The 14,952-nt window shown below is 37.6% G+C and overlaps 2 protein-coding genes across 2 annotated transcripts; one reads left to right on the forward strand and one right to left on the reverse strand.

Annotated features, from left to right (window-relative positions):
* The first annotated feature begins 211 nt into the window (after positions 1-211).
* Positions 212-5,233, forward strand: LOC110869080. The gene is made up of 10 exons (XM_022118376.2): positions 212-566; positions 1,175-1,259; positions 1,814-1,930; positions 2,029-2,334; positions 3,025-3,407; positions 3,483-3,582; positions 3,767-3,820; positions 3,901-3,987; positions 4,155-4,283; positions 4,790-5,233. The coding sequence occupies exons 1-10, from the start codon at positions 496-498 to the stop codon at positions 5,105-5,107; spliced, it is 1,650 nt and encodes a 549-aa protein (XP_021974068.1). The 5' UTR covers positions 212-495; the 3' UTR covers positions 5,108-5,233.
* Positions 5,234-5,279: 46 nt separating this feature from the next.
* On the reverse strand, positions 5,280-9,099 carry LOC110869079 (protein LYK5). Its single transcript, XM_022118375.2, has 3 exons — positions 8,280-9,099; positions 6,777-7,331; positions 5,280-6,480 (listed from the first exon to the last, which is right to left on the reverse strand). Exons 1-3 carry the CDS (start codon positions 8,819-8,821, stop codon positions 5,598-5,600), a joined length of 1,980 nt encoding a protein of 659 aa, XP_021974067.1. The 5' UTR covers positions 8,822-9,099; the 3' UTR covers positions 5,280-5,597.
* Between the last annotated feature and the right edge of the window lie 5,853 nt (positions 9,100-14,952).

Raw genomic sequence — 14,952 nt, forward strand, 5'->3', positions numbered from 1 at the left:
AATAAATATATAAAAAAGGGGCTAGCAAGAAGAACTAAAAGTCCTAAAAAAATACAAAACGACGCAAAAATTAAACTCACACCACCTCTCCCGGTTTAAAAAAGTACGGGATCTATTTGTAACTTGTAGAAAAGACTTTCTTTTATACATTATTTATCTTCAATCTTGAATAGCAACTTTTAGCTTTTACCCCCAAAATCTGTGATGATATCCTCATATTATCATATGATATACCTACTCTACTCAACTCTATTTATGATTGAAGATGACACATTGTGGGTTCCTCCTACATTTGTCACTTTTTGTTTACCCTAATTTCCAGGTTTCTTCTCCTCTCATAAATACCCCTTCTTCAATTCCCAACATCATTCCTTTTCTTTCTTTCTTTTCTGTTCAACGATGCAGTTTTTGCACGTAAGTTACACTCTGAAATGCAGTTAATGATCCTCATCACACACTGTCGGTGACTCATCTTCTTCTTCTTCTTGTTTAAAGATGCTTAGAGTTAACTGTGATTCCACTCCACCTGTTTCTCCTCTCTCCTCTCGCCACTCCAGTTTTCAGGGGTATACAACACTTTTGGTTTTTTATTTCAGATTAAGTAAAAAACTGTTTGTTTGTTTGTTCGTGTAGGGGTGTTTATGGTTCGGTTTCCATTCCACTATGAGTCGGTTTTGGGCTCAGCTGAACCAAAATAGAAATTACGATTTTTTTCGATATTGGGAAACCGATATATTTTGGTTTTTGGTTATGGGTCGGTTTTGAACTCAAACTTAACCAAAATTGACCCAAAATGATGAAATTAGTCAAAACTTTTAGCCAAACTTTTTGTTAACCAGTAGTAAAGTAATAACTTTGTTCATGAAACTTTTGGTCCAAAACAATGAATTTGGACCATATATTCAATAACAAACATTTAAACAAGAACGGTCAGTTCTGTTTAGTTTGTTGCGATTTGATTTTGGAATGAGGTGTAACCGAACCGTCGATTTTTTATGTTTGGGTCAGTTAATTTGGTGTGGTTTTATCGGTTATTTCGATTTCAGTTCGGTTAATCAGGTTTTTTCTCACCTCATTTCAATCATTCACAAATGGTTTTTTTGCTGGTTCATTAAAACTGTTTATTTTCATTTTCCTGTAACTTGATTCTCATGTTGAGTGGTTATCTTTGCAGTTGTTCTTGGAATAATGGGCAGATTATAAAAGATGATCATGGTGTGTTAGATATGGCACCAAGAGCTTCCTATAATTTAAACCCTGTAAGTATACTCTATATGAAACAAAAAAAGTAATCTATCATATGTTTTTTTTTTTTTTTTTTTTGAACTTATGGTTGTTTCTAATGTTCCAAATTTGATATTTTTAACCTCTATTTCACAAGATTGGTGAAACACATATGAATCTGTTAAAAAAATTGTCTTTTTAGGAAAGTGTTTGTTTGTTTGCCAAATGATAAATGACCTTTCAACAATGACAAAATAAGGGAATCTTTGTGTTTGTAATGATGAGAATATATAGCACAAGAAAATGTAACCTGAAATCTTTCCAAAATAAGATGTCACAAGTTCTTGACCAATCTTCATCATTTGACCATTTTTGTGGTTTCTTATGTCAATATTGTTGTTCATAAAGATTGTTCATTTATCTTTTGCTTCTTGCTTATTAGAACTAGATTCGGTTTCTTGAATTTACCGACGCGCTTTCTTAAATTGTGATGGCGAAACACAGCGTTACAAGTGTTTACAGTTTACATCATAAAACTTGTTATCGGGACTTCGAAAATTATAAGTTTGACTTCATATCTTTGACCCAGGATGCAAAACTAGGGAAGATATTTCTTGATCAATCTTCAGTTTGGTCAGAGTCAGAGATGACACCATGTTCTACTTCACTTTCTTCCAATACTTCAAATTGCACACCGAATTCGAAGGTGAATACGTTCACTATAACTAGCTATCTAGAACAATTTGTGAACTGAAATCATTTCGCCAATCATTTTTTTTTTGTTTTGTGGTGATTTTGGTGCAGTCATCGATGGAATTGGTGAAGGAAATCACCTCTCTCGAAATGGAAATACTTCATTTGGAACGGTATCTACTTTCGCTATACCGCACAGCGTTTCAGCCGCATGTTCATGGTGTACAAACCAAGAAGTCCTCTTCAGAATATAAGATAGAATCACAACTGCAAACTGTTGCTGATCAGTCAATCTTTAAAGTCAACTCTGATGCTTGGTCAAGTGGTCATCATAGTCAACTTTCGACTCCTCGTGAGGGATTTTCGGGTTTAAATCGTCAAATTAGTTCTTCGGTCTCAAATTCATCATCTAGAAAAGTAAGTATTGCACTAATTGTTAGAAGTCGCAAATTCTCGTTCAACTTAGTAGAATAATAAAAAAGTTAGCTGCAAACGAAACAAGTAAAATGCCATTTCCGTTCCTGAGGTCTGGCTAGTTTTGCGACTTTCGTCCAAAGCTTTGTTTTTCTGCATCTGGATTCAAAAGGTTTGAAAGCTTACCATTTTCATCTGGCTCGATAACTACATCCGTTTTTCTGTGTTAAGTCAGGGGTATTTTCGTCTTTTTTGTTAACTTAAAGAGCAATTCGTCCTTTTTCACTTTATGTACAAACATTTACATACTGTACAAGTATTCAAAAAGACGGAAATACCCCTTTAAGTTAATAAAAAGCTGAAAATACCCTGACTTAAGGATGAAAAATGGATGGAGTTAACAAGCCGGATGAAAATGACAAGATTTCAAGCCTTTTGGATCCATACGAGGAAAAACAAACATTTGGACGAAAGTCGCAAAACTAGCCAAATCTCAGGGACAAAAATGGCATTTTACTAAAAAGGAAACAGATTGAAAGTTGGTCAATGTGCATCTTTAATGCATAAAACCTCTAAATTATAACTCAATAATTTTTGTAATCATATTTGACTCGACCATTACAAAAAATACACCCGACCCGTTACATAACCTTACTGACACGACCATTTTATGTGTATGACGAGTAACCTCAGGAGAGAAAAACGGTCCGTTGTAGTCTCGGGGATCACTTTGGAGCCTCTTGTGCTGATGATGCAATTCTCGACGGTCCAGATAAACTTTCGGAAGACATAATCAGATGCATCTCTTTGATCTACTGCAAGCTCGGGGACCAAAATCAAGCGCAATCTGGACCGTTGGTTTCATCTGCTTCGTCTCTGTCTTCATCGGGTACAAATTGTACCCGAAATCTTTCTGATACATGGAGTCCTTATTGCAACGAGGAACCCGCGTGGGACAGTAAACATGACAACTTAAAAGAGGAAAGACGGCCGGATGCTGATATTATTGAAGTTTTGAAAATAAATGTTGATGATGATAAGTTCAATTATGCTTCAAGGATGCTAAAAAAATACAGGTAGTTTATTACATTGCAATATCACTTTGATCTTTTTTTATGTGTTTTAATTGCTTAAAACTTTAATTGATGTAGAACATTGGTAAAGAAACTTGAGACGGTTGACCCTGGGAAAATGAAGCGCGAACAAAAGCTTGCGTTTTGGATCAACATTCATAATGCTTTGGTCATGCATGTAGGTCCTTTGTTTCTCTGTATTCTACTACTCACTTATACGCCTTATTCGTCAAAATGCCTAAAACACCCTTCCATAAACGTATACTTTTTTGTGACCGTGAGAACCCATTTAGGGAAAACTCACGTGGCCCACCAATACACTGCTAACCAGTGGAATACTGTCGTGTGCTTGTTTCTTGTAGGCTTATTTAGCATATGGGACACATAACAACACAAAAAGTAATTCGATTTTAAAGGTAAAACATGTTTATTATCATATGTTTATAGTAACGATTCGGATTAACTTTTAATGTGGGTTTATAATCTTGTATATCAGGCGACTTATAACATCGGGGGACACTCCATCAACGCATATATTATACAGATCTCTATATTAGGAATCAAATCACACTTTAGATCACCGGTTTGTCTCTCATCCGTATTTAACTGTCTTTAATACGATTTATTCACTTGTTTTAACCACTAATATTTTGTGGGTCATATAAGATGATGAATGCTGAATGTAAGAAAAATGGTATAACTAAATGGAATTTTTATGGTATCTTAAGTAACATAGCTTAATTAATGCAGTGGCTACAGTCATTGTTATCTCCCGGTAGGAAGTTGAAGATGGAGCCTAATAAACATATGTATGCCATCGAATACCCGGAGCCACTTGTCCATTTTGCCCTTTCTTTAGGGTCATTTTCAGACCCCGCGGTACGCAAATATTTTTAATTTTACATTTTTTTTACATAATACTAAGAGTAAAATGTCATTTTCGTTCCCGCAGTTTGGCCAGTTTTGCGACTTTCGTTCAAAGGTTTGTTTTTTTGCATCTGGATCCAAAGGGTTTGAAATCTTGCCATTTTTATCCGGCTCATTAACTCCATCCATTTTCTCCATTAAGTCGGGTATTTCCGTCTTTTTTGTTAACTTATTTGGCAATTCGGTCTTTTTCACTTTATGTAAAAAGACCGAATACCTCTGAAAAAGAACGAATTGCTATGACTTAACGGAGAAAAATGAATAAAGTTAACGAGCCGGATGAAAATGACAAGATTTCAAACTTTTTGGATCCAGATGCGGATAAACAAACATTTAGACGAAAGTCGCAAGACTGGCTTAACCTCAGGGACGAAAATGGCATTTTACTCTAATACCAATAATGCAATTTAAATTATTGAGCACCATTTTGGTATTAATGAAGAATCCTTAAAACATAGGTTCGGGTCTACAACGCAAAGACTATTTTTCAGGATCTAAGGCTTGCAAAAGAAGAGTTTATACGATCAACGGTTTATGTGAACAAAGAAACAAGAATATACCTACCCAAAATTTTATACTTTTTTGCAAAAGATATGGCAATGAGTATGGCAAGCCTTTTAGAAATAGTCAACGCATGCTTACCCGAAAGTCAACAGAAATTGATGAAAACGAGCATCAAAGGTAAACCTGAAAAATGCGTCTACTGGTTGTCCCAAAGTTGTATATTTCGATACGCGATTCATCGAGAGACAGTTCATGGGGGACATCATCTGTAAGATATTTTGAGTTCTGTTTTGTGATATAATATATATTTGTGAATTTGAATTGTTTTTTTATTATTAAGTTTTAGAGTGTATAGATTTGTTTATAACAACTCTGAATAGTGGATTAAGGTTTAATTAGCTTAGTTTGTTTCAACATTTTGAAGCTTGATAGCAAAATATAAAATGATCTTAAAATATCCTATAAACATTCTTCTTTCAGACCCTTCACAAACAAGTATATAAAACTAATAAAACATTAAATGACCAAAATCATTTTGGATAGCATGGCTGCACTTATGAAAAAGCTCAGACTATTAAACCGCGCAGACCTGTACAGGCAGTAGCGGTTCACTGGTTCGATGTAGGCTTGGAATCGGCTCGGTCCAAAACCGGACTACGAGGACTCAAACTTTGAAACATTCTTTTATTCTCTCAACACTCAAAACACTAGTATTGTAAAGAGATATTATATTACACTAGTTAAAGTTAAATAGTATCTTCTTTATCTGCCATGACTAAGAGACCTTGAGTGTTCAAGTTCATCAGACGGATCCCAGTCTAATGAAGAAGACAATATCTTAGACAGTGTCGCAAACACCTCCGAAATAGAAGGGCGGTCGTTTAGGTCAACCGCCACACATTTACCAGCAATCTCCGCCATCGAATAGGCCAGTTCCACCGGATATTCGCCGCTTAGCCTACTGTCCATAAACCCGGCCAACTTCTCCCTCACGTCATCCCCCCCTCGAACCACCTCTTTTACCATCTCTGACAGCAGCCCCTCTTGTAACTCCGCCACATCCTTCTCATCACCACCGTCAGGTGATCGTGTGGCGGCTTCTTTTCCGGACAGTAGCTCGGAAATCAGTACCCCTAAAGCAAATACATCCATTTTAGGTGTGATCAAGCCGTTCTCGATGTATTCTGGTGGCATGTAACCGAATGTCCCTACAACATGTCTAGTCAACTGAAGCTCTCCATCGTCGGTTTCCTCCACGCTTCTAGCGAGCCCGAAGTTTGTTATTTTCGCTCGCATATGCACGTCTAGCAACACATTACTGCACTTTAAATTCTTGTGAATGTATGGTGGAGTGATGAAATTGTGTAGGTAATTCAATGCATCAGCTATATCATGTGCAATTTGAACTCGTTGTTTCCATTCCAAAACCGATTCATATTTGGTGTTCTTGGTGGTCGAGTGCAGCCAGTCGCTGAGCGAACTGTTGTCAGCGAACTCGTAAACCAGATAGGTGTTTCCTTGATGCAAGCAGAATCCAGATAGTCTGATTATGTTGGAGTGATTGATCTGTTTAAGTATGTTGATCTCGCCGGAAACATCCCCTTTCATAACCTTCACCGCTGCAGAATCCCCATTGAAAATTCCCCTGTTGTTTCGAGATATTAGTTAGAATTTATTGTAATTATCTCGACCATAATTAGAAGACTAAATTACTTGGTTTTCATTTGTAGTTTTCATTTATAAATAAGTAACTGGCTGCGTCACATGCCACAATTCTGTGAGCACAAGGATCTTTTTTCCCGCTTCTCTTCTTTCACCCCTTCGTATTTTATTTCTTCATTTAAAAAAGTTGCTAACTATTTAATATTTCTTTTATTCAACCTATGTAATGCACGAAAGTAATTATAATATGTAAGATTCGGGGTTTTCATTATTCTATACCTGTATACAGATCCTTTCACTCTGTTTTCTTCCGAAAAATCTCCGGTAGCCTTTTGCAGATCCTCATACTTATAAACCGTCAATGACCCAACCGCAATCCGAACCCCTTCCGATGAAATCGACCATGAATTACTCCTCCCAGGCGGGATTAAAGCGGTGGCCGGAGAGTGCTTCGTCAGAGGGAGACCATTCTCCCCCTCCTGAATCTTCCTTCTTCTAAAGCACCAAACAATAACTCCAGACAGGGTAACAATCAGGAGCAAACCGACACCAATTCCGACACCGACAAAAACCCACTTGCTGGACGAACCACCACCACCGCTGCTAGGCGCCACCGGAATCACTGGTGGAGCAGGAGGCGGTGCTGGAGTTGCAGTAGTGTTGATTCTTGATGGTGTCGTTGTAAGCGGGATCAAAATCGGCGTAAAGGGGAAGATTATATGCGTTGCATTGAGCTCATTAGCATCTAAAATACTCTGAACATTAACACCATCAAAAAGATTGGACATATATTCATATGTGTCGCCCCATGTGATGAGGTATGTAAGCAGATACCTACAGTTTTACAAGTATAATTAGAGTGTGTGTGAAGGACTAATGCTGCACAGATTTGAGCTAGCGTAATAATAATCAAGTGTTTACAAGTAGCGTAATAACTTCATTTTGTTGTAGTTATTACCGTACAACAAAAGGAAGTAACATAATAATAATTACGCTACTTATAATAATAATTACGCTACTTATAAAGCAATTATGCTAATCTTGATGTGTTCTAACATAATTACACTATATTTACCAAAATGACACCGTATGTTTTTTTTTCATTCACTTCGCAAGCTAAGCGCAGTTTGTATTTGTATAATTAAAGAATGTGTAAGTTATCCAGAAAAAAGAAAAAAAAAAAGCAAATAGCTACACTTTTAGCCGTTTCGAAAAAAGATAGCTACAATTTTAGAACTAAAATAAAAGAGTAAATTGGCAAAAGGTCTCTGAGGTGTTTGTGCGTGTTTGTCATTTTTATCCAAAACAACTTTTTTGTACAATATAGTCTTTCACTTTTGGGATTTTTTATCATTTTCATTCAAATGTCTAATTTGCTTTATTTTTTCTATCAAATATTTGGGTGAAAATGGCAAAAAGTCATAAATCTCTGGGACGATTTTGGCAAAAAAAATCAGACGCTTAGATGAAAATGGCAGAAAATCTGGAAGGACTATATATGATACAAAAATATAGTTTTGAATGAAAATGATAAAAATGCTCAAACCTTTGGACGATTTTGGTAATTTACTCAAAATAAAATTATAGTCGATAAAAACGAAAAACAAAGAAAGAAAGAAAAAAAGGCTTCTAAAATTACACTATTAAATCTACTATTCTACTATTCTCAATCAATCTCTCTCTGAATATCTATCTATGGATAGAGATATCTATGGATAGAGAAACAGAGGTGTGGGGTGTGAGTTGTGGGGTGTGTGAATATTAATTAATAAAAGCACATACCTAATTCCGGCGGCCGTTTGGTTGGGCGTCGGACAAGCACATCTAATCGGAACAGTAACATTATTCCCAACAGCCAAACTCCGAAAATTAAACGGATTCTGAGCAATCATAGCCTGACAAGTAGTAAGCCCCTCATAAGTATTATTCGCAACAGAAAAGTAAGTCTCATTAGTCCCTCTAAGCACATAACTTGCGTTATGCTGATACCACCCACCAGAGCAAGAACAATTGCTGATCGGAACAACTACGACGGTGTTGGTGGGGATGGTGGCGGAGGTGGAGGAGAAGTTGTTGAGGGTTGTGATGGTGGTGGGGTTAGAGTTGAGGAGGGTGGCGATGGTGGTGGGGGTGTTGTAGAGAGGTGGTTGTGATCGGAAAGTTACGTAGGAGAGGCAGGAGGTGGGGCCGTTGCAGGTGTAGCCGGAGGCGGTGGTGTAGTTGTTGTTGCAGTCGAGTTGTCGGTTGTCGACGTAGGTTTGTTGGGAGTGGGAGCGGTGGATGAATAACAATAATAAGAGCACCGACGGTAACCACCGTAACATGGTAGCAGGTGGTATGAGGGTGAATAAGTAAGTTATGAATTGGGGGAAGTATTTTATTCTGGGAAAAGGATTGGAGTGAATTTGGATTATGATATTTTTAAGGAAGGAAGGAAGAATAATAATGGAAGACTAGAAAATTCAACGCGTTTTCAGGTTTGACGATTGCGGTTTGCGGATTGGAGACAGAGGTGAGATGATGAAATGTCTAACGAATTTTTTTTCTCCAAACTAATAATTCATAAATGAAATTAACGGGTCTTCTCATCACTAACGGCCACTTCTTTCAACTATCCTATAGCTCTTTCTTTAATAACAAAATCATTCACTAAATCGCGCAAAGTTAAGATAAGGATTAAGGAATAGAGAGGCTGCTTCCAATGAAACTCCCAGTTTGATGGTAGTTTTGCATCAAATCTTGGACATAAGGCGCATAACATTCGACAATTAAGACAAAGGCCAATTAGCGCATGTACGCTTTTTGTCTTTCGGCTATCAACGCCATCACTTAATGCATGATTAACCATCCGCTCTTTTAACATTATTTTCACGAAAGTATTAAAATAACGTTAAAATTAATGCACTTTCACTTTTGTTCTCGAACGTCCACACATATATATAGTAAATAATTAAAAATGACTAAACTTTCATTAAAAAATACATAAATTAGAAAACACCTAAATGAAATTAAAATATATACATAATTAAAATGGTACTTAACAAAATCTATTCATTGCGGATGGGTTCATCATCATCATCATTCTTCCCTCAAATCGATCTCAAAGAACCCTAACCATGTCTTGTTAGATATATATATATATATATATATATATATATATAATCTTAATTATGTTAATATATGTTTAATTATTATATAGTTTAGTATGCAACGGTTGAGGGAACACAACCGTTCAAATGACAGTTGTTCCCTCCATCTATAACCGCCAAAATTTCTGCATATATATATGTAATGACCGACAACTTTTGTTGGCACCAAGACAATTATCATTCTTATGAATTGTCCACTTTTTCTTATGGTTTTTGCATACTCTGCTCTGTTATCATATACAAACATGAATATGCAATCCGATTCGAGTGATTACGTGAGAGATATGGGTATAATTTCCGCTGCGACGAACTCCGAAATTCTAACAAGTGGTATCAGAGCCACGGTGGGAAATCGAAGAAAATCGATCGATGTTATACGATTCCGGGCACAACCGGATGAAGAACAAAACAGAGTGTACGGAGACGGAGACGAATTCAACCCCGATCGCACACGAATGTTTGCAAGAATGAAGCGAGAAACAATGCGATGCAAACACTGTTCGGATGAAATGAATGAAAGACGAAGGAAGATGCGATTGGAACAAGATGTTCCAACAATGAATTACGTCTGCAAGAAGAACCGTGGAATAGCGAACGGAATCGATAAAGATTCCCAGAATTTAAAGAACGGACAAGTAAGTGTCCCAAGTTCCAGCCATGTAAGGGCTGAAGACGGTTATGATAAGGGCCGTAGTATTCACGCAGACGGGGAACAATTCAAGAGTACCATACGGGGAAAAGATGAAATACCAAGCGTGAATTTCGCAACACGTGCAGATGACGAAGAAGACGTTCGATTGAAGAAGGTAATCAAAACGAACTTTCCGGGTCTTACAATCGGTGATGACAGGCTGATGTATAAAGACGGTAGAAGGCAAACCAAACAACAGGTCAAACGAGCAAGGATAAAATTCAAAAGCGCCATGGTTCAGTTTATTAGGGGGATGAAACGAGCAAGGATGAATTACCTTCACAATCCTCATGCATGCTTCTAAACATAATTAAGTTTAGGGGGATGTGTTAGATATATATATATATATATATATATATATATATATATATAATCTTAATTATGTTAATATATGTTTAATTATTATATAGTTTAGTATGCAACGGTTGAGGGAACACAACCGTTCAAATGACAGTTGTTCCCTCCATCTATAACCGCCAAAATTTCTGCATATATATATGTAATGACCGACAACTTTTGTTGGCACCAAGACAATTATCATTCTTATGAATTGTCCACTTTTTCTTATGGTTTTTGCATACTATGCTCTGTTATCATATACAAACATGAATATGCAATCCGATTCGAGTGATTACGTGAGAGATATGGGTATAATTTCCGCTGCGACGAACTCCGAAATTCTAACAAGTGGTATCAGAGCCACGGTGGGAAATCGAAGAAAATCGATCGATGTTATACGATTCCGGGCACAACCGGATGAAGAACAAAACAGAGTGTACGGAGACGGAGACGAATTCAACCCCGATCGCACACGAATGTTTGCAAGAATGAAGCGAGAAACAATGCGATGCAAACACTGTTCGGATGAAATGAATGAAAGACGAAGGAAGATGCGATTGGAACAAGATGTTCCAACAATGAATTACGTCTGCAAGAAGAACCGTGGAATAGCGAACGGAATCGATAAAGATTCCCAGAATTTAAAGAACGGACAAGTAAGTGTCCCAAGTTCCAGCCATGTAAGGGCTGAAGACGGTTATGATAAGGGCCGTAGTATTCACGCAGACGGGGAACAATTCAAGAGTACCATACGGGGAAAAGATGAAATACCAAGCGTGAATTTCGCAACACGTGCAGATGACGAAGAAGACGTTCGATTGAAGAAGGTAATCAAAACGAAATTTCCGGGTCTTACAATCGGTGATGACAGGCTGATGTATAAAGACGGTAGAAGGCAAACCAAACAACAGGTCAAACGAGCAAGGATAAAATTCAAAAGCGCCATGGTTCAGTTTATTAGGGGGATGAAACGAGTAAGGATGAATTACCTTCACAATCCTCATGCATGCTTCTAAACATAATTAAGTTTAGGGGGATGTGTTAGATATATATATATATATATATATATAATCTTAATTATGTTAATATATGTTTAATTATTATATAGTTTAGTATGCAACGGTTGAGGGAACACAACCGTTCAAATGACAGTTGTTCCCTCCATCTATAACCGCCAAAATTTCTGCATATATATATGTAATGACCGACAACTTTTGTTGGCACCAAGACAATTATCATTCTTATGAATTGTCCACTTTTTCTTATGGTTTTTGCATACTCTGCTCTGTTATCATATACAAACATGAATATGCAATCCGATTCGAGTGATTACGTGAGAGATATGGGTATAATTTCCGCTGCGACGAACTCCGAAATTCTAACAAGTGGTATCAGAGCCACGGTGGGAAATCGAAGAAAATCGATCGATGTTATACGATTCCGGGCACAACCGGATGAAGAACAAAACAGAGTGTACGGAGACGGAGACGAATTCAACCCCGATCGCACACGAATGTTTGCAAGAATGAAGCGAGAAACAATGCGATGCAAACACTGTTCGGATGAAATGAATGAAAGACGAAGGAAGATGCGATTGGAACAAGATGTTCCAACAATGAATTACGTCTGCAAGAAGAACCGTGGAATAGCGAACGGAATCGATAAAGATTCCCAGAATTTAAAGAACGGACAAGTAAGTGTCCCAAGTTCCAGCCATGTAAGGGCTGAAGACGGTTATGATAAGGGCCGTAGTATTCACGCAGACGGGGAACAATTCAAGAGTACCATACGGGGAAAAGATGAAATACCAAGCGTGAATTTCGCAACACGTGCAGATGACGAAGAAGACGTTCGATTGAAGAAGGTAATCAAAACAAACTTTCCGGGTCTTACAATCGGTGATGACAGGCTGATGTATAAAGACGGTAGAAGGCAAACTAAACAACAGGTCAAACGAGCAAGGATAAAATTCAAAAGCGCCATGGTTCAGTTTATTAGGGGGATGAAACGAGCAAGGATGAATTACCTTCACAATCCTCATGCATGCTTCTAAACATAATTAAGTTTAGGGGGATGTGTTAGATATATATATATATATAATCTTAATTATGTTAATATATGTTTAATTATTATATAGTTTAGTATGCAACGGTTGAGGGAACACAACCGTTCAAATGACAGTTGTTCCCTCCATCTATAACCGCCAAAATTTCTGCATATATATATGTAATGACCGACAACTTTTGTTGGCACCAAGACAATTATCATTCTTATGAATTGTCCACTTTTTCTTATGGTTTTTGCATACTCTGCTCTGTTATCATATACAAACATGAATATGCAATCCGATTCGAGTGATTACGTGAGAGATATGGGTATAATTTCCGCTGCGACGAACTCCGAAATTCTAACAAGTGGTATCAGAGCCACGGTGGGAAATCGAAGAAAATCGTTCGATGTTATACGATTCCGGGCACAACCGGATGAAGAACAAAACAGAGTGTACGGAGACGGAGACGAATTCAACCCCGATCGCACACGAATGTTTGCAAGAATGAAGCGAGAAACAATGCGATGCAAACACTGTTCGGATGAAATGAATGAAAGACGAAGGAAGATGCGATTGGAACAAGATGTTCCAACAATGAATTACGTCTGCAAGAAGAACCGTGGAATAGCGAACGAAATCGATAAAGATTCCCAGCATTTAAAGAACGGACAAGTAAGTGTCCCAAGTTCCAGCCATGTAAGGGCTGAAGACGGTTATGATAAGGGCCGTAGTATTCACGCAGACGGGGAACAATTCAAGAGTACCATACGGGGAAAAGATGAAATACCAAGCGTGAATTTCGCAACACGTGCAGATGACGAAGAAGACGTTCGATTGAAGAAGGTAATCAAAACGAACTTTCCGGGTCTTACAATCGGTGATGACAGGCTGATGTATAAAGACGGTAGAAGGCAAACCAAACAACAGGTCAAACGAGCAAGGATAAAATTCAAAAGCGCCATGGTTCAGTTTATTAGGGGGATGAAACGAGCAAGGATGAATTACCTTCACAATCCTCATGCATGCTTCTAAACACAATTAAGTTTAGGGGGATGTGTTAGATATATATATATATATATATATATATATATAATCTTAATTATGTTAATATATGTTTAATTATTATATAGTTTAGTATGCAACGGTTGAGGGAACACAACCGTTCAAATGACAGTTGTTCCCTCCATCTATAACCGCCAAAATTTCTGCATATATATATGTAATGACCGACAACTTTTGTTGGCACCAAGACAATTATCATTCTTATGAATTGTCCACTTTTTCTTATGGTTTTTGCATACTCTGCTCTGTTATCATATACAAACATGAACATGCAATCCGATTCGAGTGATTACGTGAGAGATATGGGTATAATTTCCGCTGCGACGAACTCCGAAATTCTAACAAGTGGTATCAGAGCCACGGTGGGAAATCGAAGAAAATCGATCGATGTTATACGATTCCGGGCACAACCGGATGAAGAACAAAACAGAGTGTACGGAGACGGAGACGAATTCAACCCCGATCGCACACGAATGTTTGCAAGAATGAAGCGAGAAACAATGCGATGCAAACACTGTTCGGATGAAATGAATGAAAGACGAAGGAAGATGCGATTGGAACAAGATGTTCCAACAATGAATTACGTCTGCAAGAAGAACCGTGGAATAGCGAACGGAATCGATAAAGATTCCCATAATTTAAAGAACGGACAAGTAAGTGTCCCAAGTTCCAGCCATGTAAGGGCTGAAGACGGTTATGATAAGGGCCGTAGTATTCACGCAGACGGGGAACAATTCAAGAGTATCATACGGGGAAAAGATGAAATACCAAGCGTGAATTTCGCAACACGTGCAGATGACGAAGAAGACGTTCGATTGAAGAAGGTAATCAAAACAAACTTTCCGGGTCTTACAATCGGTGATGACAGGCTGATGTATAAAGACGGTAGAAGGCAAACCAAACAACAGGTCAAACGAGCAAGGATAAAATTCAAAAGCGCCATGGTTCAGTTTATTAGGGGGATGAAACGAGCAAGGATGAATTACCTTCACAATCCTCATGCATGCTTCTAAACATAATTAAGTTTAGGGGGATGTGTTAGATATATATATATATATATATAATCTTAATTATGTTAATATATGTTTAATTATTATATAGTTTAGTATGCAACGGTTGAGGGAACACAACCGTTCAAATGACAGTTGTTCCCTCCATCTATAA

This window comes from Helianthus annuus, chromosome 12 (genome assembly GCF_002127325.2).
Source record: "Helianthus annuus cultivar XRQ/B chromosome 12, HanXRQr2.0-SUNRISE, whole genome shotgun sequence".
Taxonomy (NCBI): Eukaryota; Viridiplantae; Streptophyta; class Magnoliopsida; order Asterales; family Asteraceae; genus Helianthus; species Helianthus annuus.